The sequence below is a fragment of the Lepisma saccharinum genome, chromosome 25 (genome assembly GCF_977018435.1).
Source record: "Lepisma saccharinum chromosome 25, izLepSacc3.1, whole genome shotgun sequence".
NCBI classification, from domain to species: Eukaryota; Metazoa; Arthropoda; class Insecta; order Zygentoma; family Lepismatidae; genus Lepisma; species Lepisma saccharinum.
Genome location: NC_139253.1, coordinates 3704554 through 3731845, shown reverse-complemented (window position 1 = coordinate 3731845; position 27292 = coordinate 3704554). Strand labels below are relative to the sequence as shown.

At 38.8% G+C, this 27292-nt stretch overlaps 1 protein-coding gene across 1 annotated transcript in view; it reads right to left on the bottom strand.

The window, feature by feature from the left end:
* LOC145978991 (uncharacterized) overlaps positions 1-24793 on the bottom strand; it is a 37312-nt gene extending 12519 nt beyond the window's left edge. Inside the window, exons 1-6 of the mRNA XM_083112051.1 lie at positions 23713-24793; positions 19732-23124; positions 8189-8373; positions 5790-5846; positions 4669-4707; positions 2472-2564 (exon numbers count right to left, since the gene is read on the bottom strand). Of these exons, the coding sequence (XP_082968177.1) occupies positions 2472-2564; positions 4669-4707; positions 5790-5846; positions 8189-8373; positions 19732-23124; positions 23713-24793 (4848 nt within the window). The remainder of the gene's footprint in view (positions 1-2471; positions 2565-4668; positions 4708-5789; positions 5847-8188; positions 8374-19731; positions 23125-23712) is intronic.
* Between the last annotated feature and the right edge of the window lie 2499 nt (positions 24794-27292).

Genomic DNA, 27292 nt, shown 5'->3' with positions numbered 1-27292 from the left:
TTGTTGTCAATTGCTTCCCCATTGATGACGCTTTCCTGAGCGTCTGTCTACTTCTGCGCTAATTGTAATTACAAAGAAAGGAGGAAATGGATTCATTTGCATATGTGTGCATGGTTTGTTTATCGATTACTTCTAAGACTCATCAAGACTGCTGTGGAATGATGGTCGCTAGTAAGATTAGTTAACTGTATTTCTTCTCTTAACTTTGCTTCGATAAAGAATAGGTCTTGTGCATTAAAATGAAAATACTGTATTACAATGGCTATAATGAAGCATATAAAAACGTATTTAAAATGAAACCAGTAATAATATGCGGATATTGGGACAATTGTGGCTCTAAGGTATAAGAAAAACAGTTCAAAATAATTAAAATTCTTAACACTTGCGTTGTTATTGTATACCCGCTACTGTTTTTCTAAGACTAACGTTATTTTTTTCCCCAAGCGTTGTTGAAGTTGTTTTGCGACACCCTGTATATGCATGTAGTTCTGTATACATATTATGAAGAGTCAAGTTTTTAGTTGACTTGAAACATATAAAAGTTTAATATTAGCATTTGCTTCATTTTTATGCGACTTCAAAGGCATAAGATTGTGAAAGTTTGTATTAAGTTCATTTTATGCTAAGATAGCCTAATCAGGATTTGTCTACAGTTTTAAAATGGAATCCAAATCTTTATGCAATATGCCTCCACTGAAGATCAAACTTGGTACTCATTGATTACCACTACGCCATTGGGTAAACACATACATAAACTCACGAATGACAAAAAAAAATAGCTAGTAGCTTCAAGGTATGCAAAAATGTCACGCAGATTTTGACTAAATAACATTTGTACAAAAAGCGATAGACATAAATCGTACATTGGGTATTAATTTTGTCCATGTGGATATTTTTAAACATTAAACTATAAAATCATGTTGTTCAACAGTATGGGAAAAAGTTACCAAGGTGTAAAATAGAGTGCTGCAGCAAGGGCTATTTGCTCAGTGTCTAATAGTTCACATGGGAAAAATGAGTGGTATATGGTTGAAGATAAGTAGTTCATGTATAACTGTGATTTGTCTGTGGTAGTGGGCCCTCAAATATGGATAGTGGAGTGAAAGATGCAGCAAACATTCATCATCTAATTCCTTGTTTAAATGTACAGAGCGTTTCACTTGCTCCCGGCCCCTGAATTTCACTTATAAAAATAAACTATTGGTCATAATGTAATAAAATGTCTAAAGACATACCTTGGTGTACTGTTGGAAGTGGTTGCCATGAGCATCAATGCATGCCTACACTTATTGTTTCCAGTTTCTTCACCAAATATTGAGGCCTGCACAATGGCGCAGTGGTAGCGTCGTCGATTTGTAATCAAGGGGTCCCAGGTTCGATAACCGGTTCGTATCCAACTTTAAACAGTAGGTCCAGTCCCGATTAGCCTTACTGTGCATAAAGTGGACTTAAAACACCAAATCGATCAATCAAAACCAAATATTGAATGAAATATTGCAGACAGTTTCCAGACCCCCAACTGTGCAATAAATTGTAACTAGCATGCCTTTATGGACTCAGTTTTCTCGTACGTGCGAAAGATGAACATACACTGTTCCACTGAGTAGCAATTCAAAACTGTACAGCTTTGTTACTGTACTGTAATCACAACCCACTTTCACTTTCAGGTGCATCACAACAGCAGAGCCAAGAAATCTGACTGAAAGCACACATCCATACGATCAGCATATAAAGGCAGAATCAACCAGACACAAGCGCATGCCCATGAAAGGAACAGAGAGACCGTTGTTCCATCTCCAATGACATCACCATGCTTCTCATACAGCAAGCAAATTTCATTACATTATGACCAATAGTTTGATTTTATAAGAGAGAATCAGGGGCCGAGAGAGAGTGAAATATCCTGTAGTTTAGTCTATCTTACCAATCCATAGGATAGTATATGAAAATGAAGTAGATGATTATGGGTTGAAACTACCGGCGTGTATTTTTACGTGACATTTCTATGATAATTGTCAACCCTGGTCGGTAGCTAAGGAGTACTTCAATTGTTTCTTTCCTTGCTCGTGACTTATCGTCGGAACAAATCTTCAAATCTCACATACGAGAAGTGTGTAATGCTCTGCTTAAACTAAGATTCATGAATGAATGTGGATTGACGAGGAACTCTGTCATTGGACCATTCTTCTTCTTAGAGGCTACAGTCACAGGACATGTGTATCTGGACATGTTGCAGAACTTCGCCATAGACCAATTTCCCCCAGGATCGATTTTCCAGCAAGATGGGAGCACCGGCCCATTATCATCGACAGGTGCGTGACTTCTTGGATGAACGTTTCCCCGATATGTGGATCGGAAGAGAAGGAGCCCTTGCCTGGCCACCCAGGTCACCCGATTTGCAACGTTGAACATACGTGCTTGCAGCGTTTAGCAATCTATAACTTGTTTTTATCAGTTTTCATTATACATACCTCAGACTCATCACGATTTGGTATCATTACATTATGACTTTGCTGACCAGAAGGTCCTCCTTGATTTGTAACGTTAAACACTTTGGCTTTTGCCTAAAAAGGAATAAAATTGCAAGCCATTAATATCATTTACATAATGATTATGTTTACATACAAGAAGCCCATTGGAAACACTTATGGCAAATGCTGATTGTCCCTATAATTTGAAATTTGTAAATTTCAGGTAATTCAAATTCACTTGTGTACAATAGCAGTTGACATGATCCAAGTGGGTTTGACAAGTTCCCAATTCCAGATGTTGACCCATTAACTAAAATACGAGGGCTATCCACGAAGTTACGTATGTGAGGGGTGGGGCTAAGGCCCCCATTTTGGTGTCAGAGCATCCCCTCACTCAGTAGGCATCCAGCTGTGGTAGCGTGCAGTTCATGTTGCTTCTGCCATGTTCACTGAGAATGTTTAAAATGTGTGCTGCAATCAAAAATCTTGTGAGTTGGTAAGTGCAGTCAGTGATTAGATTTTTGTTGGCAAAAACCCACAAACCAATTGAAATTCATGGGCAACTTTGTGAGGTGCACGGAAAAGATGTAATGAGTGAAGGTGGAGTGAGGCAGTGGTGCAATATGTTTAAAAATGGCCGCAGTAAGCGAGAGTTTGGTAATTGTGAAGTGGTGACTTTCACGAATCTTTGCATTGATTTTTGCCACCAGTTCATTAGTCACAATGCTCAGTTGGCCACTTCACTCTACATTGTGCACATGTTTCACCAACAAAAATCTAATCACTGACCTCACTTCACAACTCGTGGGATTTTCGATTGCAGCACACATTTTAAACATTCACGGTGAACACAGCAGAAGCAACACGAATCGCACACTACCACAGCTGGATGCGTATACTGCATGAGGGGATGCTCCGACACCAAGATGGCAGTACTAGCTCCACCCCTCACCCCACTCCATCAAAACTTAAGGTTACTTTCTGGATAGCCCTCGTATTTCAGTTAATGGGTCAACATCTGGAATTGGGAACTTGTCAACCCACTTGGATCACGTCAACTGCTATTGTACACAAATGAATTTGAATTCCCTGGAATATACGAATTTCAAATTATAGGGACAATCAGCATTTGCCATAAGTGTTTCGAATGTGCTTCTTGTCACTCTAGGACCATTATAACATTCGTAGTTTTCAAGATGAACTTACCAAAAATTCAAGGGTACAAGCATGTGTTTTCTCAACCTTATCTATCGCCACTTCTCACCACCCACACACATACATATTAACAATATAAAGGGTTTGTGTGACTCAAATGTATGCAAAAATTCGAATTCAATTCAATTGAATGGTATACCAAGTAACCAATTTGACAAGCAATATTTTTCGCATGACCTGAGAACGCAGCTGAACCTTTTCGTTTATCTTGCACATGGGCAACAGGGATATTTAATAGAAGTATGATCATTACAAAGCATAGCTTTCCCTTTCACTATCACTCCTTTTCCATTATTTAAATATGTACAGATTTGTAAAACTGCTGCACACGTTGGCTCTCCATGGCTACCCCCACTAAACTGGATGCTCGAAGCAGATGACAAAAGAGTTCTCTAAGTAGTGACGCTAGCCTCACAACTTTGGAAGTCTTGTTTTTGCCTTAAACTGAACGCAGAGAAACGCGAGATCATTTTTCCAGGGTGTAGTTTTTAAAATTGCTGTTAAAAAAAATGGGTGGAAATGTCCACTTTTAACTATCAATTGTTTCTGGCAACACTGACTGTACAGATGCTACCGTTAGTATTCTGTGCTCCTGCACTACATAAAGCCCGAACCAACTATCTGTGCCGCGGTGCAGATCTTAATTTTAGTTTCGTCTCCCTTCCTCTTAGCATCACGTGTTCTACCCTGCTCGCTAACCTTCGCCATTGTTGCCAATATGTCATTCCATTCTTGAACACACTCTCACAAACATATTTAAAACAATTAAATAGCACTCCAGCTCGAGGTTCACACCATTCGACAGGGACGTTAATGTGGCAATATAGCATGACATAATTCTTGTTTCTTTTACACATTGCATTTTCATTGGCTAGCTAGTAACTAGTGTTGCCAACCATATTTAGGAAGCACTATTCTTTGAGAACTCAGCTTTCTCACAAATACAACTACTTCACAAAGAAATATTCCAATGAATACTTACCGTCAAACTGCATCCTAACTTTTCTGATTCTGCTGTTTGCTGTAAAATAGAAAAGAAACACAACTCAAACATACTACAGTTCAAAAACTAAATGAGAACATTGGATGAGTTGTTAAGTTTATTATGACTAAACCTCGGATTTTTAGGTTCTAAAAAGTGGACTTTTAGATACCTAAAATAGGCTCTAAAAATTCTAAAATAATTTCAAAATCCTGAAACAGGTTGTAAAACTCCTGAACACGTTCTAAAAATCCTGAAGTAGGTTACAAAAACTTAAAATGGTACAAAATTCCTGAAAAAGGGTGATTAGATGCAATCATTAAAAACAAAATTTCACAAGAATCATAAGAAAATTTAATAGCTTTATATAACAACCAAATATTAATTTTCAAAACAAATTTTCATTTCTAAACAGCTAAACAGCACTAACATTATCCACGAATACAGGCAACATGAACACAAAAAGTTTTGGGGTGTTGTGCTTGCCAACTCATATTTAACTTTTCATGAAAAATGGAGGTTATGACCTTCAACTTAGAGGGGAAATTTTGTTCACAGTCTCAAAATAACACAGTTTCCATTTCTCATGACCTACTTCAATATACACCAATCTCAGTGGAAGAGTTGTTAGCACAATGTGCTATGATGCCAAAGGTCCCAGGTTCAAATCCTAGCCTCGAGATGAGTGTACGTTGCGAGTGACCCTTTATCAATTTCATGATATCATTATTCATTCTCATTGTTGCGGTTATTAAAAAATGACAGAAAAGTGACACTAAATAACAAAAATCAAATAAAATTACTCAATACACAACTATTCAAATATAAATTTTTTGTCCTTTCTTAAAAAAATAATGGACCTTAATGAGAAAAACATAACTTGCTTACGTTATGTTTCATGTTTCCGTGTTGCACAATTGGATATTTCCTTTTGTTTCTGATTAATTCGAAAGACTCACTGCCTTCATTCACTAAGGGTATAGCACCTGGAGTGGAGATGGTACTGCATCACGAAATGCAAGACATCACATGAGTAATATGATATATTACCAAATTTACCACATCCATCATAAAAAAAACTTCAAAAATTTATTCAAGTTGTAGTGTGAATATTACATTACCTGACCATCATCACTCATAACTTGATCTTCACCAACTATGAATTCTTTGACATTGACCTGCAAATATGATAAGTTTATTCAATAGAATGAAAAAAACTCAAAAATACTAAAATTAACACTAACATTTAATCTAATGTTAATGTGGAAACCAAGCGTTAGATAATCATCAAAATCTAATTATTGATAACAACTCGTTTGAACCAGTTTCCAAATTCAAATACTTAGGAGTAATATTAACAAATGAAAATTATATTAAAGAGGAAATAAAAAGTAGGCTTAATTCAGGAAATGCATGTTACTTCTCTCTTCATAAACTTTTGTCTTCTCGTTTAATATCTAAGACACTAAAAGTTAAAATATACAAAACAGTAATTTTGCCTGTAGTATTATATGAGTGTGAAACTTGGTCCCTTACATTGAAAGAGGAACATAAATTGAGAGTATTTGAAAATAAGATCCTTAGGAAAATCTTTGGACCTAAAAGGGATGAGGAGACAGGTGAGTGGAGAAGGTTACATAATTTAGAACTACATAATTTGTATTCATGTCCAGATATTATGAGAATAATTAAATCAAGAAGACTTAGGTGGGCAGGCCATGTGGCACGAATGGGAGAGGAAAGAGGAGTTTACAGGATTCTTGTTGGGAAACCTGATGGTAAGAGACCTGTAGGAAGGCCAAGACGAAGATGGAGGGACAACGTTGAGATGGACCTAAGGGAAATCGGTAGGGATGGAAAAGAGTATATAGAACTTGCTCAAGATAGGGAAAGGTGGAAGGCCTGTGTTGCTGCAGTTATGAACCTTCAGGTTTAAGAAGGCTAGGGAGTTAGTTAGTTAACATTTAATCTAAACTCATTTCAAATTGTAAAATAAAATAAAAAATAAAAAATTAAATCTGCTCAATTCTCAGATAGCCTAATCAACACTGGACCTGCAACTTACGAGGGTCACTATTTATATTTTGAGCCTAACAATGAAAAAACAGGAATTTGGCATTGAAAACTGCTTTATTGTTTTTCGAAGTATTCTCCTTTATGGTCAATACACTTTTGCATTCGTTCGAACCATTTGTCAAAGCAGTTTTTCCAATCTTCTTGAGACACCTCCATAATATGGTTTTTGAACGCATCAACGGTGTCTTCCGCCGACGAAAATCGTTGTCCACGCAATTTATTCTTGACATTCGGGAACAAGAAGAAGTCATTGGATGCCAAATCAGGACTGTACGGTGGATGACCCATCAATTCGATTTTTTGACTGTTCATAAAGTCGGTTGTTAGACGAGGTGTGTGACAGCTGGCATTGTCTTGATGAAGAATGATCCGACGGCGTTTGTTTGTTTTCCGTATTTGACCGAAGACCTCTGGCAAACAAATTGTTGTGTACCATTCAGAGTTGACCGTTCTACGTTCCTCTAAAGGCACAGTTGCCACATGACCAGTTTTCCCGAAAAAACAGGCGACCATTTGTTTCGATGTGTTTCGAGCGCGAACAACTTTTGTTGGATTGGGTTCATCTTGAAACACCCATACATTCGACTGCTGTTTACGTTCCGCTCATATGCATACATCCATGATTCGTCACCTGTTACAATCTTATATACGTCTTTTGAAGCACCACGATTGTATTTATTGAGCATTTGTTTGCACCAATTGACGCGAGCGTCTTTTTGAGTTTTTGTCAAATTGTGTGGGATCCAACGAGAACATACCTTTCTCACAGCTAAATGATCATGAAATATTTTATATATGCTGGTGGAACTAATGCCTATGGTTGCCTCAATCTCACAGTATGTCACATGATGATCTTGAAGTATTAGGTTTTGCACAGCATCAATGTTTTCTTGAACAAATGAAATTCGTTATACCAGCGTTTCACAGTGGCAAAGGATGGGGCTTCATCGCCAAATGTGGAAGTAAGTTGATCGATGCACTCTTGTCTTGATAATCCACGTCGAAAATCGTAAAAAATCATCGCACGAAAATGTTCACGAGTTAATTCCATTTTATTGTTGTCGCGCAATCTCCAAGGCAAGATAAACAACACAAATGAAGCTATTGACAAAACATTTGAAGTACGTTATGGTCAATAATGCCAGACGATTCCGTGCAAACGTCAAATTGCGCCTAACTTCAATCAGTGTTGCCAAGGCTCAAAATATAAATAGTGACCCTCGTAACATTTTATTTGAACCACTATTCCATGTGCCTCCACCCAGTAATGTTTCAACCCTGTATCAGGGTCATTTTCAGATTTCAATTTTTTTAAACTTGTTTTCTAGTCTGAAGAAGACCTTATATAGGGTGGACATGTTATGTGCATAGTCTTTTAACGTTAAGAGTCAGCAAATGTAGTGTTTTTATAAATAACAAAGAAAAACTATTTTGTAGTACTTACATACTTGTTGGCATACTCCATTAACTCATCTATACCCACTGGTGGAGTACAGAAAGGAATCTCCAGCACTCCGTTTTCCATCTGATTGATCAGCATATTCGCCACTAAAGTCACACTTGGGAGAAAATCATCTCTTTCAGCCATGTTGGTCATCAGCGTCAACCAATCGTGCAGATTGGATTGTACTATAAAGAAAATAAATTTCTTGTTTTTGAAGCAAACCACATAAAATGTACATGTAAATATATCCCAAAAATTACTAAACAAAATGGAGAGGGGAAAACTCAAATCAATCTATCTATCTATATGGTGCAGTTGTAGCGTCATCGATCGCCTTATAACCAAGGGGTCCAGGGTTCGATACCCGATGGAGGCACATAGTGGTTCGGGTCCCACTTTAAACTGTAGGTCCAGTCCTGATTAGCCTTACGGTGCATAAAGTGGACTTAAAAGATCAAACTCTTTCACTCATTACATTCGGACCATACACTTCAAAGAATTCTCGGTACATACACTTTATCTTTCACGTAGCCCCACAAGCAGAACAAAGAACCACACCTTGCAAATTCAATGGCACAAAAGGTCTTCCTAATACATGTACACCACTGTGACTGATGGGAAACAAATGATAAGTGCTCGGGTAGCAAACTTCCACAGCTGTTCTTACTGAACATGTATGATACAAACATTCACCTTTGTCTGTTGCAATATAGCATTTACTTGAAACCCCGACATTCACTTTGGGACATGCTGTACAGTGTATGCACATCAGACCCAATTAGAAATCTAGATAAAACAGCAGGCTAGAGCAGGGTTGTTAAAAGCCCAGGAACCCATAAATTCTATTGGGTTCTGCTGCAGGATCGGAACCGTTTTTCTCGCACAATTTAAATTCTGTCCAAGTTGCGTATTGTTACATTAAAAAAAAGTTCCTGGACCGTATTTTAATTGTTCCTGAAAAAAGGTTCCTGGACCGAATTGAAATTCATCCAGATAAAAGGTTCCTTGACCATATTTAAAATGATCCGGAAAAAGGTTCCTGGACCAAATTGATATGCATTAAATTTGAAAAGGTTATATACTGTCTGGAACTCATTTATGTTTGCTCATTTTCTCTCCCAGTCCAGGATTGAATTTATTTACAATTCCTGGACCAGGGTTGACCGATCAAAAGTTGCCTTCAAAAAATGTCCACGAGTACGTTTCACATTAGACTGTCAAACTGTGGTTGTAGTAAACGTAGCACAGGAAATAAATCAAGACACTGTTGTTCTCTCGTGGGTCAGGTACAAAAACTCCCTTGTCGAAGAGTTACTGTACATAACGCAATTGACTATATTATTCCGGTCCACAACCCATTTACGCTTGCTAAATTTTCTTTCCTGGACCGGAATTGAATTTAATTAAAATTCCTGGACCTTTAACAACCCTGGGCTAGAGTCCCATTAACTACCTGGGTTTACTCAATGCAAAAAGTAAAAAGTAAAGTGCTCCCCTGTGCTTAGCACCATGCCATGAATGCATATAGGGGGTGTGGGGGAAACGCCCCACACTTTCTTGATCCGGTCGTGAGTGGGTGTGATGTGATCAGCATCCCGCCCCTGACTGCCTTTACCCCCCCCCCGGGTTTCCCCCAGGTACCCATGACATGGGTGCCGGGGCCGCTTCCAACGTTAGAAAAGTTCTCGGATTTGAACCGGCTGGGGATCGAATTCATGACCTTTAGCATGGTAGTCAGACACGTTACCGACTGAGCCACCGCGGTAACCAATACATATTTAATTGAACCATAATTCAGCAAACATAGTTTACCTAGACAACTACAGTTCTTCCATCAATCAAAAATCAATGTGTAAAAAGCCAACCAGCGCCATCTCTTGACATTGAGTATTAGCAAAAAACAATAGAGCAACGTCGAGCACACAGCAGAGACAGACCCATCTGGAATTTTCTATTGGTTCCAATTGGAATTTTAATTGGATTGAATTGGTTTCAATTGGAATGAATCTAATTCTATCGGATACCTAATATCTATCAGAATGTATTGTTTCAATCGAAATGTCAACTGAAACCAATTGGAAAATCAATACAATTTCCAATTGCTGAATTGTATTCAATTGTAAGTTTGTATATATTGTAAAGGGTGTTCAGTATAAAACGCCAAATTTAAATTGAGTGCTATTGTTTTGTTTCGAGGTTGGCAGACCTCTTCTCATCAATGTTGGTATCTGTTGTCATGCCGATTAATGTAGCTTCAATTGTTTTGATTATGATATGCAACAGTTTACGATTGAGCAACGTGTTGTTATTGTGAACACATTTTACCAAAGTGGTGACCAGGAATGGCCGGCACAGTCATGTGATCTTACACCCTGTGATTTCTTCTTATGGGGGTTTGTGAAATCACAGGTATACGTCAACAAACCACGAACCCTTTTGGAACTGAAGGCGGAAATCATACGGGTGATTGGAGGCATCGGGACAGACATCTGTGAGAGGGTTATCAATAATTATCAATAATTTTGTGGAGCCTATAAATGCATGTACTCAGTAGGGGTGGACATATGCCTGACATTGTCTTTCATACGTAAATGAAAGATGTTACTGCTTACATATATTTGAAATATAACTTTTTATGATATTTTTCCTATTTTTATTTAATTTTCTAATTTGGCATCCTATACGGAACACCCTATAGAATTAATATGATATAAATTCATTTATTGACTCAAAGCATAGGTAGTGTAATTCTTGACACCACATTTCCTGTGATTTAGAAGTTCACTGGAAAAACAGCACACTTGAACTGAATTTCTTCTGAATTCTAATGCATATTACTGAAGTCAGACTTATCTTAATAAATACCTAAGAAGAACTATTTCTTAAGAACCAATCAACCTTAAAACATCTAGTAGTTGGAATAAATGTTCATATTAGTTCATGTTTTTTTTTGCAATATGGAATTTCCATGCTTATTTTGTGTGTATGTAATGCAATTGGAAAAAAATAGCAATCTTTTCATCAACTAAGTCAATCTCGACAGTGTTTTGTTTGTTTATCACTTTTTTCAAGTGTTGTGGGTCAGATTCTTAGTTTAACATAATTTGTTGCTGCTTTCGCATGTATAAAGGAAGAACTGAAACAGCATGACTTTCGATTTTCTATAAGTGTGTTAAACAATGAAGCTTCAGAGGTAAAAACGTGTTCATACATTTGGAAAATTTTTGTATGTGAAAGTTTTCTAAGTTACAAATTCCACATGCTTTACCAGAGATTTATTTTAGTTGTTTTAATTGATTTCTCCATTCCATTTACAATTGTGTAGATAAGAATTTTTCATAAGCAATATATTGAGAACAATAAAATACTTTCCAATAGAAACCCATTAGTTACAATTGGCCAATTGGTTCCGATAGTGTCTCTAAAAACTCATATTGGCTATCGGAACCAGCTGGGGACACCTGCACAAAAAGATCGTTGTTCACAACGCTGTGTATTTTCATGTAAAATTTACAGTTATAAAGCCATGTATAATCAGTACTTAAATGTTTTTTTTTTATCATAATATCAGTGGTGAAGAATGCACAACAGTCCAGAGCCGCAACAACAGTCTTCAAACTATGCCAAGTGCTAATATTGGTGTATTTTCATCTCATTCATTTAAGTTGGATTGGTTTATCCTCCAGACATTAGAAACTATGAAGCAACATTTTCTGTGCTATATGTTTCTGAATTTCTAAACTTTTTTTTCAGCTTATTACTGTCATTAATATATCTTTATCAGCAACAAAGGATCATCTATAATTTGAACACTATCAATTTAATTTAACCATCATTCATTCTTGTCATTGCAGTTAGCCTGGAGAAACAGAAGTGACAAAAAAATACAAATAAAAATTATTTACAAAAAAACACATGTGCAGCTTTCAATGCATAAAAAACTATGACAATAGGATGGGATGCATACCATGTTTATAAGAAAACACATGAGGAAGGATTACTTACGTTCTGTATTACTGACTCGTTTCACCAGTCTTGAGAGTATTGTTAGTTCTCTAGGCATATTCTCCATCTTACTGAAATGAAAGGAATTAATTCATAAACATTGCATGCATTACAATTCTGAAATACAAATATTTGTAAATATTAAAGACTAATATTCAAAGTTTCAATGTACTACACCCACAAAATTATGAATCTCTCATCCTTACTGTTATGCAACCCGGAATTTTATATCATCAAGTTTCGCCTGGAAGAACAGTTCACGAGAAGTGCAGTGTTTCCAACCCTACAACTGTAGTTTATTTAACCTACTATATTGCTTCGTCAAAAACGAACTCTTCGTGTAAGCCTTTTCATTCGTGAGTTTCATCATCATCATTTTTTGTTATTTTACTTTACATGTCTGGTACTTTTGGCTAATCGTGATGAGAGGATGAATGATGATTACCAGGTGTGCCAGTTAATAATTCTTAATTGATCCGAAAGAAAACAAGTGTATCTGGGGAGAAAGGTAACAAATGCTTTATTCAAAGTATGCGCCATCGCTAGCTATACATTGTGCCCATCTGTCCATCAAATTGTGGATGCCCTTCCAGAAAAATCATTCAGATTTTGAGGTGATTCAGTCAGCAAGCCATTGTTCGACATCTTCGTAATTGTTGAAGTGTTGCTGGGAAAGGGAGCGAGACATCGATGAAAACAAGTGGTTGTCCGAAGGGGCTAAGTCTGGTGAGTATGGCAGATGGGGCAAGAATTCCCACCCAAGTGCAGAAATGGTGTGTCAGACGCCTTTCGCTGTGTGTGATGAGCCATTGTCGTGCTGCAAAATCACTTTTCAGTGTCTTGTCGCCCAATCTGGGTGCTTTTCGATCAATGCATGGTTCAAATTGATGAGTTGTTGACGGTGGCGAATGGCATTCACTGTTTCACCTGGTTTCAGAAGCTCATGGTACACCACACCCTTCTGATCCCACCAAATGCACAGCACTGTCTTCCTTCCGAAGCGATTCGGTTTTGCGGTCGATGTTGAAGGTTGTCCTGGGTTAACCCATGACTTTTTGCATTTTGGGTTCTCGAAGTAGATCCATTTTTCGTCCCCAGTCACTATCCAATGCAAGAAAGACTTTCTTTCATACCGAGAAAGCAACACTTCACACACCATTTTTCGCTTTTACATTTGTCTGTCGTTCAGATGATGTGGGACACATTTTCCTGCCTTCTGGATCTTTCCCATGGCATGAAGATGATCAGATATGGTTTGGCGACCAACATTTAACTTCTCTGCCAGTTGTTGTTGCGTTTGCGTATCGTCTTTGTCCAACAGTGCTTGCAATTCGGTGTACTTTTGAATCGTCGAAACCAACGCACACACACGTCTTGCGTTAGGACATTGTCACCGTACATTTCCACAAGGATACGATGTCTTTCACTCGCACTCGGTTGCACATCCACGGCGTTTTGACAGGTACTGTCCTGGCAACACACTGACGTAACAGTTGAGACTGTGCACCAACCCTTGCTTCCAGCGCCATCCAGCGACAAAATTAAGAATTATTAACTGGCACACCTGGTAGATGAAATCATGAAGGAACACTCATAAACAACCATGCCCAGGCTGGAACTGGAACCCGGAATCTTCGGCAGCAAGATCAAAAGACGACCACTTAACAAGCTCGGGCACTGCGCTGGCCTATTATTATTATTATTGTTGTTGTCTCAAATAGTGTACTTTTACTACCACATTGTTCCATACAATCATGAAACGATGAAAGTAGAAATGTTAATATACCTGTCTACTGTTTTTTAGCTTGCAATGCAAGCCAATAATGCACAAAGCTAAATTGTTTTAATATAAAACAGAGCCAAGTTAATATCTCTTGAGTGTAGAAAGCCTTAATACAGAATCGAGAAAAGAACTGTTTAACAGTTGCCTTCCTGCTCTTCAATTATTTGTTGTATGCGAAGCATTGTCTGAAATGTATCTGTAGTGTCAGACAACAGAGAATGGAAAGATTGAATAGGGAGGCAACACTGATAGAAAACAGCAACGTTGTCTGCACTGAAGAAACATGTCTCGACTACAGGGTGGGGCACTACGGTCTGCTTAAAATCTAGTCAATCGAGAAGGCATTTGTCGAGGAAATGAATTGAAATATAAGCACCAGAATTTAGACTAAGCCCAGTGTCATCTTGCAACGGCAACTCCCAATAACACCTGAACAATTTTTCCCAGAGGCAGCGATTAATGGAAGAGGGCGGGCTTGGAGAGAGCAGCCATATTTTTGCCACTTTTGCAACCACATTATGCTAAAATTTATCTAGTAAGAGAAAGTAAACTCTCGTCCCCCCACCCAGATTTGACACCTTGCCCCACCCCCAGTTTTAAAACCCAATCGCTGCCAGTGATTTTTATATGTGGAATTCTGTAGAGAAAGGTGCATCAGGGCGCCTCCCATACCTTTAGTCTGGTAATCGTTTGGATATCCTGATACTCATGTTTAATATGAATATAGTTTACCTAAAAAGTGAACTACATGAGGTCATACAGAGTCCAGGTATAGGGCAGAATTCAATTTTGCGCTTCACTTTCCTTAAGATAATTATTTCAGTCCATTTTCGTATGCATCATTGAACTCGCACTATCTTCTCCAGAAGTTGAGCCGCACCTCCCTCATTCCATCTTAAAAATTTCGGGGTGTCCGTGGCGGTTTACACTGGTACACAATAGCCTTCAAGTGCCCCCACAGATAAAAATACAAAGGAGTTAGGTCGGTGGACCATGGTGGCCACTCAACGCTAAGCACTTTGTGAAGCGTTGTGTAACAAGGAAACTAACTATCTTCTACTTTGATTTTCGCAAGTAAAACACCAAGATGTTAACCTGTGAGGAAAGAATCGAAATGAATATTTTGGCTGGAGGACACAGTTCAGCAGTAATAACAGCTGACTTCAACGTGCAACATCCTAATCGAGACACAGTGACACACAGTGCCATGAGACACCTCATACGCAAATTTCGTGCAACTGGAAATGTGTAAGATTTACCTCGAACTGGACAGCCACGAAGTGCAACTGGTCTGCACACATCAGCAGCCATATGTGCGAGGATGACCCTAACTGACTAATGGAGTTTTGTGAGTGGTTGTTGGAGCAGCTAGCACGTGACCCACTGCGTCCACATAAAATTGTTTTCAGTGATGAAGCAAACTTTTATGTTACAGAAGCAAACTTTTATGTTACAGAAGAAGTGAACAAGCACAATGTTCGTTAATGGGCCGACTCAAATCCACATTGAACAGATCCGTCAAAGATGCAAGGTTCAGGTAAAATAATGGTGTGGTGTGGTATATGGGTTGAGAAACTCATTGGACCTATCTTCAATGTAACAACATATTCTTGCATCTATCAACGTGCCTGAATAGTAACTCTTGATGTGTGCTAACTCGTAAATCGTATTTCTTGATTTTATTGTAAATTGATGATTTAGATGTCATCGAGTGGCAGTCCTCAATGCTCCGATGCCCCTTCTTTCTTCCTATGCCCGGCACCATGGAGGGGGGAAATTTGAAGATGCTCTGTACAATCACAGATAAGGGGGGTAATGGGAGGCAATGGATAGCAAAAATAAAGACTGAATTATACAGTATAGGGCTGGGATGGGTGTGGGAAGAGGGAATAGAGTGGAGAATTGATATGCAGGTGCTAGGAGCCATACGTGCCAGACTGGAAGATATTACCAAACATAAAATTTTGGTAGAATGTGACGCAAAAAATATCGTTAACATCAGCGAAAATAGTGGATACGGATCGAGAATGGGGAAGAAGGAACTATGTGGATTTGTGTGGGGCAGACTTGGGGGATGGGCACAAGTTAAACTAAAATGGGAGGATGGGAGCGTAGAATGCCCTCTATGCATTGAAGATGAGACGAAATTTCAGATTCTCCTCCAGTGCATAGAAACAGGGGAGTTAAGACAAAAATATATCAGGGAAATAAATGAAGCTAACATTGATAATATAATGACAAGCATTATTAGGAGGGAGAGACTGAGAGGGGGAGGCTCAAATAAGGAATCTGGGAACTTTCCTACACTATGCCTGGACAGAGAGAGCAAAGAAGATCAGTGGTGATAGCAAACATGTGTGAAAAGGGGGGGGGGGACGTGCTACTAAATAAATAAATAAATGAGAAAATTTAGGAATCACTCAGGTAACAGTACAAGTATAGGGAAAGAGTTGAAATGAAATAGTGTTTGTGAACTCCCCAGTAGTGTGAATGTGGAAGTAGACTGAGAGGAGGAGGGGTGTAGGGAGATTGTACTAAAATTTTTCATCCTTGTATGGTATGTACAGCCAGGCCCGTACCCAGTATTTTTTTGAGAGGGGGGGGGGGCAAGCCCGAAACTGTGTGTGTATAATATAATTGCCATGAAGTATATGTCAATTATTAAATAATTAATTAATATAATTAAACATGTATAAATAAATTCATTTGGTACATTTGTAAACTAGCAAATAAATACAGGTTCAAAATGACAAGAAATTAAACAAAAGTTTTTAATAAGTGTTAGATTTGATTTAATTATTCCTTTCTATTAATAATTATCAATAAAATTTCATACTTTTATTGTGTTATGGATCTATAATGGTGTAAATCTGTTAATGGTCTCTCCAAAGGAAATATCTCCTTATCAGAGCTGTAGCTAGAGATTTCAGCAGCCAGGACGAGAATAGATTTTCGAACCCCCTGCACCAAATTTGCACCCCTCTGCCTAGATGTAGCTTGCATACTTAGATATTGAAGAAATTTTATGTACCTACTCTTTTCTGTTGAATCCGACGAAAAGAAAACTTAGCATTCAAGAAATGTGGCTAATAAAAGGACAGTCAGTTATGCATCCCACCTCATCTTCATTCAAGCAGCGTGTGGTATTGTTCACATCAGCAAATTCAATTTAAAATTAAAAATCTGATATACGTAAAACTAGGTGAAGGGACAAAAAATAATATGCTTTGAGAACACATTAGTTTCCTATTAAATTAACATGTAAGTGCCATGTTTTATTTCTGATGAGAGGTGAGAAATGAAGGAGAAATAGCAGGTAGGTCTAATTCTGTCTTCCAGGGGCCTAGGGTGACTATAATGACAACCCCCTCTGCAGCTACGGCTCCGTTCCTCACTGGTCCAGTTTTATATAATTATAAAATGTTATCTATGACTATAGAAGTACTTTTCAACCTCATGCTGTTACCAGCTCTAAAGGAAAAGAGAGAGAGAGAGAGAGAGAGAGAGAGAGAGAAAGAGAGAAAGAGAAAGAGAAAGAGAGCAAGAGATGTATGCAACACACACACATTATTCTTTGTTCCTCCTTCTTTATATGTGTTTCTGGTATTATTCTTAGTAAAGTATGTATGAAGTCAAAACTAATTGCTTATTTCTATTGCTTGAATTTGAATCTTTTGGTGCATCAGCACTTAAAGGCTATTTTGCACCAGTCACGTTATACGGGGTCCAGCCTCTTACCTTACCTATATTAACTGTAATGTCGTTTACTAAAATATTAAAACCTTCTGACTTCGGTTGAAAGCAGAGGCTGTAAAGGGGAACTCAGCACACATATGGACAAAACACAGACGCCACAGCCTCGTTAGTTTGCAAAATGCAGTGCAAGGTGTACTATGTGGAAGAGAGGTCGACAATTGGGTGTCCTATGTGGAAATATCACCTTTTACACCCCTATTTTTATTGTTATAATAAAAACTCTTCCCCTCGGAAAATTTTGATAGGGGGGCTGAATTTTAATAGAACAGGATCATTGGTGGGAAGATGGGAGATCTCCCTCCACAATGGGAATTTGTACCCAGGATGTGACTACCAACGCTGTGGTAGTATTACAGTTGGATGTATAATTGTAGTCTTGCAGTATTATGGACCAAAGTAACGGGGAAAAAATCAACTCAGTGATAGCCCCCATCCTCTCTCCCTGACCTGGCAATCAACAATACAGTCGCTTATGGAGAAAGGCTGTCATATGGGGTACAGCTCTGTGCTTATTGCTTACATTCCATTCTCAATCTCAAAAGTATTTGAATTATACAATATTCTCAAATTAACAATGTCAATTTTCTTAAACCACCACCATTCATCAGCCATGATTTGATTTGTAATAAACATAATCTATGTTTACAAATATTATATTTATAAGTTAAATGACATGTATTAGGAATGATTCTTATAATGAAGAACATGTCTGAATGTGAATTAACCAAAAAAACATTTTCTCATCAAGATTGCAGTTCAAAAAAAATCAGGCCAGGGAATAAAAATACTGAACTGTTTCGACCAAATTGGGATGTTTTGTAACTTTGCATAAATGCTTATAAAACTAAAATTGCTAAATATACTACACTCCAGACTTCTGGAATCTGTCTCTCTCCAGAAATATCCAATTCATTTATGCAAGAAGAAAACTGAAATTCTTGCAAAATCTGAAAAATCGTCCATGTTATTTTTGTAGTTTTTATAGGTTCGCTTTAAAATATTTCATGGCTCGAGGGGAGCCATGGCCCCCTTGGGTATGGGCCTGTGTACAGCTGTAAAGGCTCATACTTGAAATAAATTCTATTCTATTCTAATAGGCTTTTATGCTTGATTTTTGTAGCATTCCAGAGTAATACAAGTCATTATTCCCTTTGTTCACTTCACGCTCACAACAATGAAAGCCGGCCCCCCATCGGGCTCGATGCCAGGGGTCCTGGGTTGGAATCCTGGTCTGGGCATGAATGTTTCCGAGTGTCCATTCATCAATTTCATTATATCATCACTCATCATAATCTTAGCAAATTAACAAAAAGTAACACAAAAAGCGAAGTGAAATAAACCAAATCAATCAAACAATAAAAAAATTAATGAACAAAAAGAAACAAGATAAAATATAAGAATAAAACAACAACGCAACAGGAGTAAATCCAGAAACTAACGAAAATACAGAACACTGTGATAGAAACAATTTTTCGCCCTCTGAGAAAGTTGTCTTTGTCTTTCTACCCTCACTGTTGGATCGAGAAATAAAAGACTCGCTGCTAATATCCTTTGGCTATATTCTCAAGAACATGTACAGAACACAGTAAAAAAACATGACAATCTTCATACTTTTTCTGCGCGGGATGACAGTAATATAACACAGCATAGAACAAGGAAAATACTGCACAGGCTATTGCCCGGAAAACAGAGTAAACAATATTGCCAGGTGCCAACTCACATAATATCTAACATCCTCCCACCTGAGTTGGCATATCAAACAATAATAGTTTCTTAGGTAATTTTATCTCTCTCCCACTACGTGTGGTACAAGGTTTGGTTTCAGTGGGAGGGAGAATGTCTTTCTGATGTTTCTTTTTGGTTTGTGGTTTAGGTAATGAACTCTTCATTGCTTCACCCTCCACTGCAGTCACCTCCAATGGATACAATCTCTGGACAGGACGAAGTAGTTCACCATGGCAAGTTTTCAGACGTACCAATCTTGTCACTTGATCCTTACCTGGAAGAATCTCAGTTACACAACCCAATGGCCAATTATATCTTTTCATATTGTCAAAACCAATCAACACAATATCTCCTACCCTGACAGACCCACATGCTCTGTTTATGGCCTTTTGCGTTAACTGTCCAAGATACTCATTCCTGAAACGATGCCTGATATCTTGTCTCAACTTCTGACAGTAACGGAGACGATTGTTGAGCATTGAAGAATCCACATGGTCACAATCAGGTACACCCGTCTCCCTGATTTCTTGTAAAAACATAGCAGGTGTTAGAGGAACTAATTCTGTCTCACTTTCATACATGTAGGTAAGTGGACGTGAATTAATTATGGCTTCACAGTCACAGAGGATTGTTGTCATTTCTTCGTAGTACAAAACTGATTTTCCGAGTGTTCTTTTCAACAGACCCTTCAGGACACGAACCAATCTTTCCCAAAAACCACCCCACCAGGCTGCACTGGGTGGAATGAACTTCCACTGGATTCGCTGAGCTGTGGAATATTCTTCAACTTTCTTCCAATCGAGTGTCATAAATGCATTCTCAGTTCCTCTGAAATTGGTACCATTATCACTGTAGATTACAGAGGGTCTGCCTCTCCTTGACACGAATCGTCTAAAAGCCTGGATAAAAATCCCAGTTGATAGAGAAGTAACTAACTCTAAGTGAATGGCTCTATATACTGCACATGTAAAAAGGCATATCCATGCCTTTTTGCCATCTTTAAGATAAACAGGTCCTGCAAAGTCCACACCTGTTACTTCAAATACATTAGCATCTCTAACTCGATCAGCTGGCAATGGTGCTGGAAGAGCTTGGATTGGTTTGGCTGCGTGTCTCCTGCAAGTAACACATTTCGAGAGCACTGAACGTACAGCTCTTCTACCACGAAGGATCCAGAAGTTCTCTCTTAAAATACTTAGTAATATGTTTACACCTGCATGACATGCTTTCTTGTGCCAATACATTATCAGCAATTTAACGACTGGATGTTGTGCTGGAAGAACTATGGGAAGCCTGAAATTTTCAGTATCTTCTCTGGCAATAATTTTGGTTTTCAAACGAATAATCTTGTCCTTGCCCTCATATGTGCACAAAGAGGAAAGGGATTTGTCATCCTTTGCTCGGAATGCTTCTTGTTGTATTAGTCTTAATACTGCATTTTCTGCTTCCTGAAGTTCGCGAACACCAAGATCTCCAGATCTATGATTCTTCGAATTTCTACTATTATACAAAAATCTTTTGATCCATCCAATGAGTCTAATCACTTGGTTATAGTTAGAGAAATATCTGTAATACCATCTAGACTCAGCATCTTGAGCTTTCATACTAAGCATCGTTGATGAAGGTAGCACGTTCCTTCTTTCTCTGTCAATTTCCTCCTTGTTGATAAGAAACTCCATCGGTGGCCACTCACACGGATCTCCTTTCAACCAATGAGGTCCCTCCCACCATAAGGATCTCAACAACTGCCTTGCATCACAACCTCTTGAAGGAAAATCAGCTGGATTCATTTCACTGGGTACATATTTCCATGCACTGGGATCAGACAGTTTTCTAATTTCTTTAACTCTGTTCCCAACAAATACTCCCCAAACTCCTTCTCGTCGAATCCAAGTCAGCACCGTAGAAGAATCAGTCCAAAAGATAATGGAGTTATCTTTTAAATTCAAATGTTCTCGAATCCTGGTTGCTAGCCTTGCCCCCACCATCGCGGCAAGCAATTCTAGCCGAGGAATTGTACTATTCTTTGGAGCCACTCGTGCCTTTGCCTCAATCAATTGTACGCTAACACCTCTCCTTGTGTCTACCCTCATGAAAACTGCTGATGCATATGCCACTTTGCTAGCATCACAGAACACGTGAATGCTCATAGAGTTAAGTTCATTGGATTCATAATCCCAGCCCATGAAACTTCTGGGTATCCTTACCTCTTTCAACATCGGCAATTCTCGTACCCAGTTTAAGAACTGTGTTCTTATTTCTTCACTAACTTGCTCATCCCATCCGAGCCCCTCTGCCCAAGTCTGCTGAAGTAACAATTTTGGTAGAAGAGTCACGGGACAAGTAAAACCTATAGGATCAAATATACGGTGTGCTACAGATAATATCACACGTTTCGAAACTGTCTTGGGCTCAACATCTTCAATGTCCAAATTAACTGTAAATGTATCGGCTTGAGGATTCCAACTGAGTCCTAACACTGAAGTAGGGCTAATGTCCTCATTAACCCTTTGAGGGACTGAATACTCCCACCCTCTAAGGTCAAAACCTGCTTCAGCCATAACTGCACGTGATTCTCTTATAAATTTATGGAGATTTTTGTGATTGTCTACACTGGTGGCACAATTGTCCACATAAAAGGAACCTCGTAATTTTAAAATAGTATCTTCTGTATAAGCTAAGTCTTCCTTCCCAAAATGACAACTCTGCAATGCTTGATCCAAATGATGTTCAATAACAGCACCCAACAGAAATGGACTGCTCGTAACACCAAACACTACACGAGTATGTCTGAATTCTTGAACCGTTCCAGTATTAATATCATGCCACCAGAGAAATCTCAGGTAGTCTCTATCTTTAGGGTGTACAGCAATTTGTAAAAAAGCTCGTTTAATATCTGCTATAACTCCAATTTTTCCTTTCCGAAAATGTAGTAAAATATCAGCAATAAGAGCAATCAAGTTGGGTCCAGGTTCTAAACATTGGTTCAAAGACTGTTGTCCTTTTACTTTAGCAGAAGCATCAAACACAGGTCTAATTTTTGTCGTGTTACTGCTCTCTTTCACTACATGTCGATGGGGTAAGTAATGGCCAAAATTCTCTGTTTCATCCTCTGGAACCACCTCAATAACTCCCTCGGACAACCATTCTTGTAGCACTCCATCGTAACTCTGCAACAGATGTTCTTGTTTCAACTTCTGTGTAGTTGACCAAAGTCGTTTTTCTGCTAGATCTTTATTGGTGGGGAGAGGCGAACAATCTTCCTTCCATGGTAACTGTACTTCATATCTTCCTTCAGCATTGAATGTCAATGTCTGCAAAAATTGTTCTTTGACAGCCAGTGTGTGTTCTTCCGCAGACTTCTTGGCAATGGGATCCTTGATTCCTATGGTATCCAGTTCCCACAGATCAGCTACGGCTTCACCAACATATAAATTCGATACCAACAAAGCTGTATCTGATTTTCTGTTTTCACCTGGAACTTTACCCATAAGTGTCCATCCCAGCTGAGTTTCCACAGCCACTAAACCACACTTTAATTTCACAACATGGCCAGTCAGTAATTTACCACAAACATCCGCACCAATAAGAATTTCAACTGGACCTTTCATCTTACCAGTATCTGTTAACCTTATTTGACTTTTGTTCAGCTCATTTAACCAAACACCTGGTGTTACATAAGGAATCTCACCACATATTGTATCTTGATCAAGAACATCAAATGTGCACGAATATTCTCTCTCAATGCTACATACCTTAACATTATAAACATTATGATTACAAGGACTAGACATGGTACCACCAAATAGCGAATGTATCAAACTTTGTTTGCCAATGGAGTTATAACCCATATCTGTTACAAGAGATTTGGATATATACGATTTTTGTGAACCTGTGTCAATAAGAATTCTCACATTCCTGCTCCTATTGTAGTTACCTTTCAAATCTACTACCAATGTCTGCATGAATACATGCGGATTTTCAAGTTGGTTTATCAGTGTATTGTTTACCTCAGCATTTGATTCTTTGCCTTCAGAATAATGGTCAGAATCATTATCTTTGTCTGAAATATTAGGACACATCAATACAACATGCTTTTTCTTGCAAACAATACATTTCAAATTGGCCTTGCACTTCTTCGAAAAATGACCAAATTTTAAACATGCAAAACAATGCTTTTTATTTTTTAGAACCTTCTGTCTTTCAGAGAGAGACATTTTCTGGGCTTTAAAGCAATCATATGAACTGTGCTTACCACCACAGAACACACAACTTTTCTCCCTACCACCACTGACACTCAACAAATCTGTCGCACTGGGGATAATAGGCTGACGCGGTGGAGAACACCTTTTCTTCCGAACTTTCACTGCTGCACCATCCAATTCAAACCCAGCTGCTGCAAGGTTGATTCGTTCTTCTCCTTCCACTTCAGATCGCAGGAATGACATCAAGGACTGCAGTCTTCCGGTCGGTGTTGTCTCATTATTTTCCTCAGCAGCAGACAATGTTCTTCTCTGCCACACACGCATCAAATCCTCTGGGAGACTGGACTCCACCAATGGAAACAGCATTGCTGCATATTTGTCGCTGGTAACACCCATCGATTCTAATGCTCGAAGTTGGGACTCCAGTGTGTCATACAAAGTGCTCAAACAAATTTTTTCTTGACGGTTCAACACCTTTTGTAACACCAATTTTAGCAGTTCACGCACGTACACTTCCACGAGCATATCATCGCGACCAAAACGTGATTTCATGGACTGCACAACTTTCGGGTAATTTTCTTTTGTTGGTGGAAAACTGTTCACAAGCTGGCGTGCACGAGAACCTTCAATTGTCGCTTGTATCAAATACTGAAACTTGTCCTCTGCAGGAATTGTATCATCTTCATCGATCTTCTTGAACTGTCCCCAAAAATGTAACCACTCTTTCAAGTCCCCTCCAAACTTCTTCAGTTCGATTTTAGGTAACTTGAATCTTCGATTCTTTACTTCCGAAAACGACTCGCCTTGACAGCAGTTTCCTTCCGACAACTTCAAAAAGTTCGACACTTCAATACGTCGCTTGTTGAACGAACACTGATAATCATCCGACACTGACTGTTCTTTCCCTAACTCATTTTCACTAGCACCAGATTCCAACATCAAATCAAAAACAGTTATGTCAGCAGCATGCAGATCACTTGCCTTATTTTCAAGCAACTGGATATTTGCTTGAATAACATTCCTGTCCGGAGTTTGCATCGCTAACTCATTTGCAATCTTCTCCGAAACACGTGTAAAAGCTGACCTAGCCACTGCACGGCTTTTCTTGAGACGATCAATGTCCGTTGACATTTTTCCGATATTTGCACTTACTTCTTCTCCGGTCCAACACAGAAAGAAAAGACAGGTCCTGTCACGGTCGCCAATAAATGTTGGATCGAGAAATAAAAGACTCGCTGCTAATATCCTTTGGCTATATTCTCAAGAACATGTACAGAACACAGTAAAAAAACATGACAATCTTCATACTTTTTCTGCGCGGGATGACAGTAATATAACACAGCATAGAACAAGGAAAATACTGCACAGGCTATTGCCCGGAAAACAGAGTAAACAATATTGCCAGGTGCCAACTCACATAATATCTAACACTCACCTTCTCTTTCCCCTCGTTGGACACCCCACGCTGGACAAGAAATAGATGTGAAACCCAGTTTGTACCGTGTGTCCAGTGTTGCCAACCTCCCAATCAGGAAAAGTGTGCTGATTAAACTCTTAAATTTTGCTAAATGCAACTAAATTGTGTGCGGATGACTTAGGTCTCAAGTTCATTTTATGTATCTATTTTGAGGGGTAGTTGTGATATGAACATGCGTTGTTGATTAGTGAAATAATATTGGTAATTTCCCCGATTAAATTAATTACAATGCTTTAACCAATATAATTGGTTCAATAAAACGCTTGAGATAATTCGACGACTACAAAAGGCGGCGGCTTGTTTTATCTGTGACCTCAACTTTCTAGCAATTTCCTTCAATAAAATGTTCCTCGTGAGCTAAGCAAGGATAGATAAAGAAAAGATGAAAAGAACATGGTGGACCAGATATGGCTGGATCGGCATGCTACCTTTTGTTTCAAACAAATAAGATCTGCGATTTTTGTAAAAAATATATATTCTTTCTTTTAAATATATTCCTTTGAATTCAATTTATCTGTCTCCCAGGGACGCATGTTTGTAGATGATGCTATATTTTACCAATATGCCAAACTCAGGGTGCTAGGTACAAACAAAGTTCAAATGAGACTTTTAGCACAATTATGCTTGGGTTGGCATCACTGAGTGAGGCAGGATTCACTGTGTCCATTTCGGGCGAACGCGCCCCTAAAATTATGCTCTCCCGCATGAAACACACAGAATGTTATGGGACCAGCTGAGGCCCTCAGAGAAGTGGGTTAACATGGGACAATAGAGTCCCTGGCAGCGATGGAAAGTTGTGGAAATTATCCTAAGACCTAGAATTTCAGTTTTCTTGTATTAAGGCATCCTTTAATGAAATTGTAAGTATAAAATAATCCGTAATAGCCAAATATAGGGGTAGGCCCACCCTCTTGGCAACTTATGAGGCTTTGCCACTGGATGGCACATTCCCCAAATATTGGCAACAGGATGGTGCATAGTCGCATTATGGTAAAAATGTCACCAGGTGACTTCATGAACAGTTTCCAAGGAGTTTGATTGGTCGGCATGGCCCAGTTGACTGGCTGCCATGGTGCCCTGACCAAACACCTTTGGATTTTTATCTGTGGGGGCACTTGAAGGCTATTATGTACCAGTGTAAAATTAATGGTGTGCATCACTGAGGCATGTGCACAAGTATCACCTGACGTGCTTAGTAGTAGGGAGCACGACCATTGGGTTAAACTTTTACGGAAGTGCTTAGAAGAGAACGGTGGCCATGTGGAACATGTTCTGTGATTGTTGTTTTGCAACAACAGCTGTTCTCTCTCGCTATGCATGTGTTTGTTGTGGTGTTACACGGTGTGTAAGGAACAGCCCACAGAGTTCAAAACCAACCCTCCTAAGTGCAACACTGTTACAGTTATCGTAAAAAGACCTGCTCCATTCGATTCCTCATTGAAAGAGGATATTATTTGATATATCATATGGCCATGTTGCCATTTGAACTAAAAGTTTGATTCAATAAGGCCGCCACCAAGATGGCAGACGATGACTGCAATCACGTCATAATGTTTCCCCCTCCACCCAACATTGATATTATTTGACTTTAGATTAAACCCGTATGCAGTTTGTAAACTATATAGCCCGAACCTCACTTTTGACCACACCCTGTAGTTCCGTATAGAAGACATTTAGGCATTTTTCCCTCCATCGTAACATATTGTCATTCAGGACTCAGAACCGAAATGGCCAAAGAATGAGGAGTAAGACATTCCTTTCAGTGAAAGTGTTCGAGCACTCTCGAGGTAAATGAACTTGGCTTCCCTGAATGCACGAGACTGTAATGCCATTAACGTGTTTACCCTCATAATAGGAGCGTCCTGGGTTAGATTCCCTGTAGAAGCAGAAGTGGCCGTTGGTTCAGATCCTACTTTAAACTGTAGACCAGTCTCGAGTAGCCAATCTGAGCATGAAGTGGACTTATAAGAACATTGGAACACGCTAACCTACCACAACACATGCACACAGGGTGTTTAAGTTCATAACTAACTAGTATTATTCATATACAATGAACTTTCAACGTCGCTAAGGAAGGTCTGTGTGTCATGCCTAAGAGAGTGAATTTTCACTCACGTGGTGACTCCTACAAAGTGGATGTGAGTTACCTAATG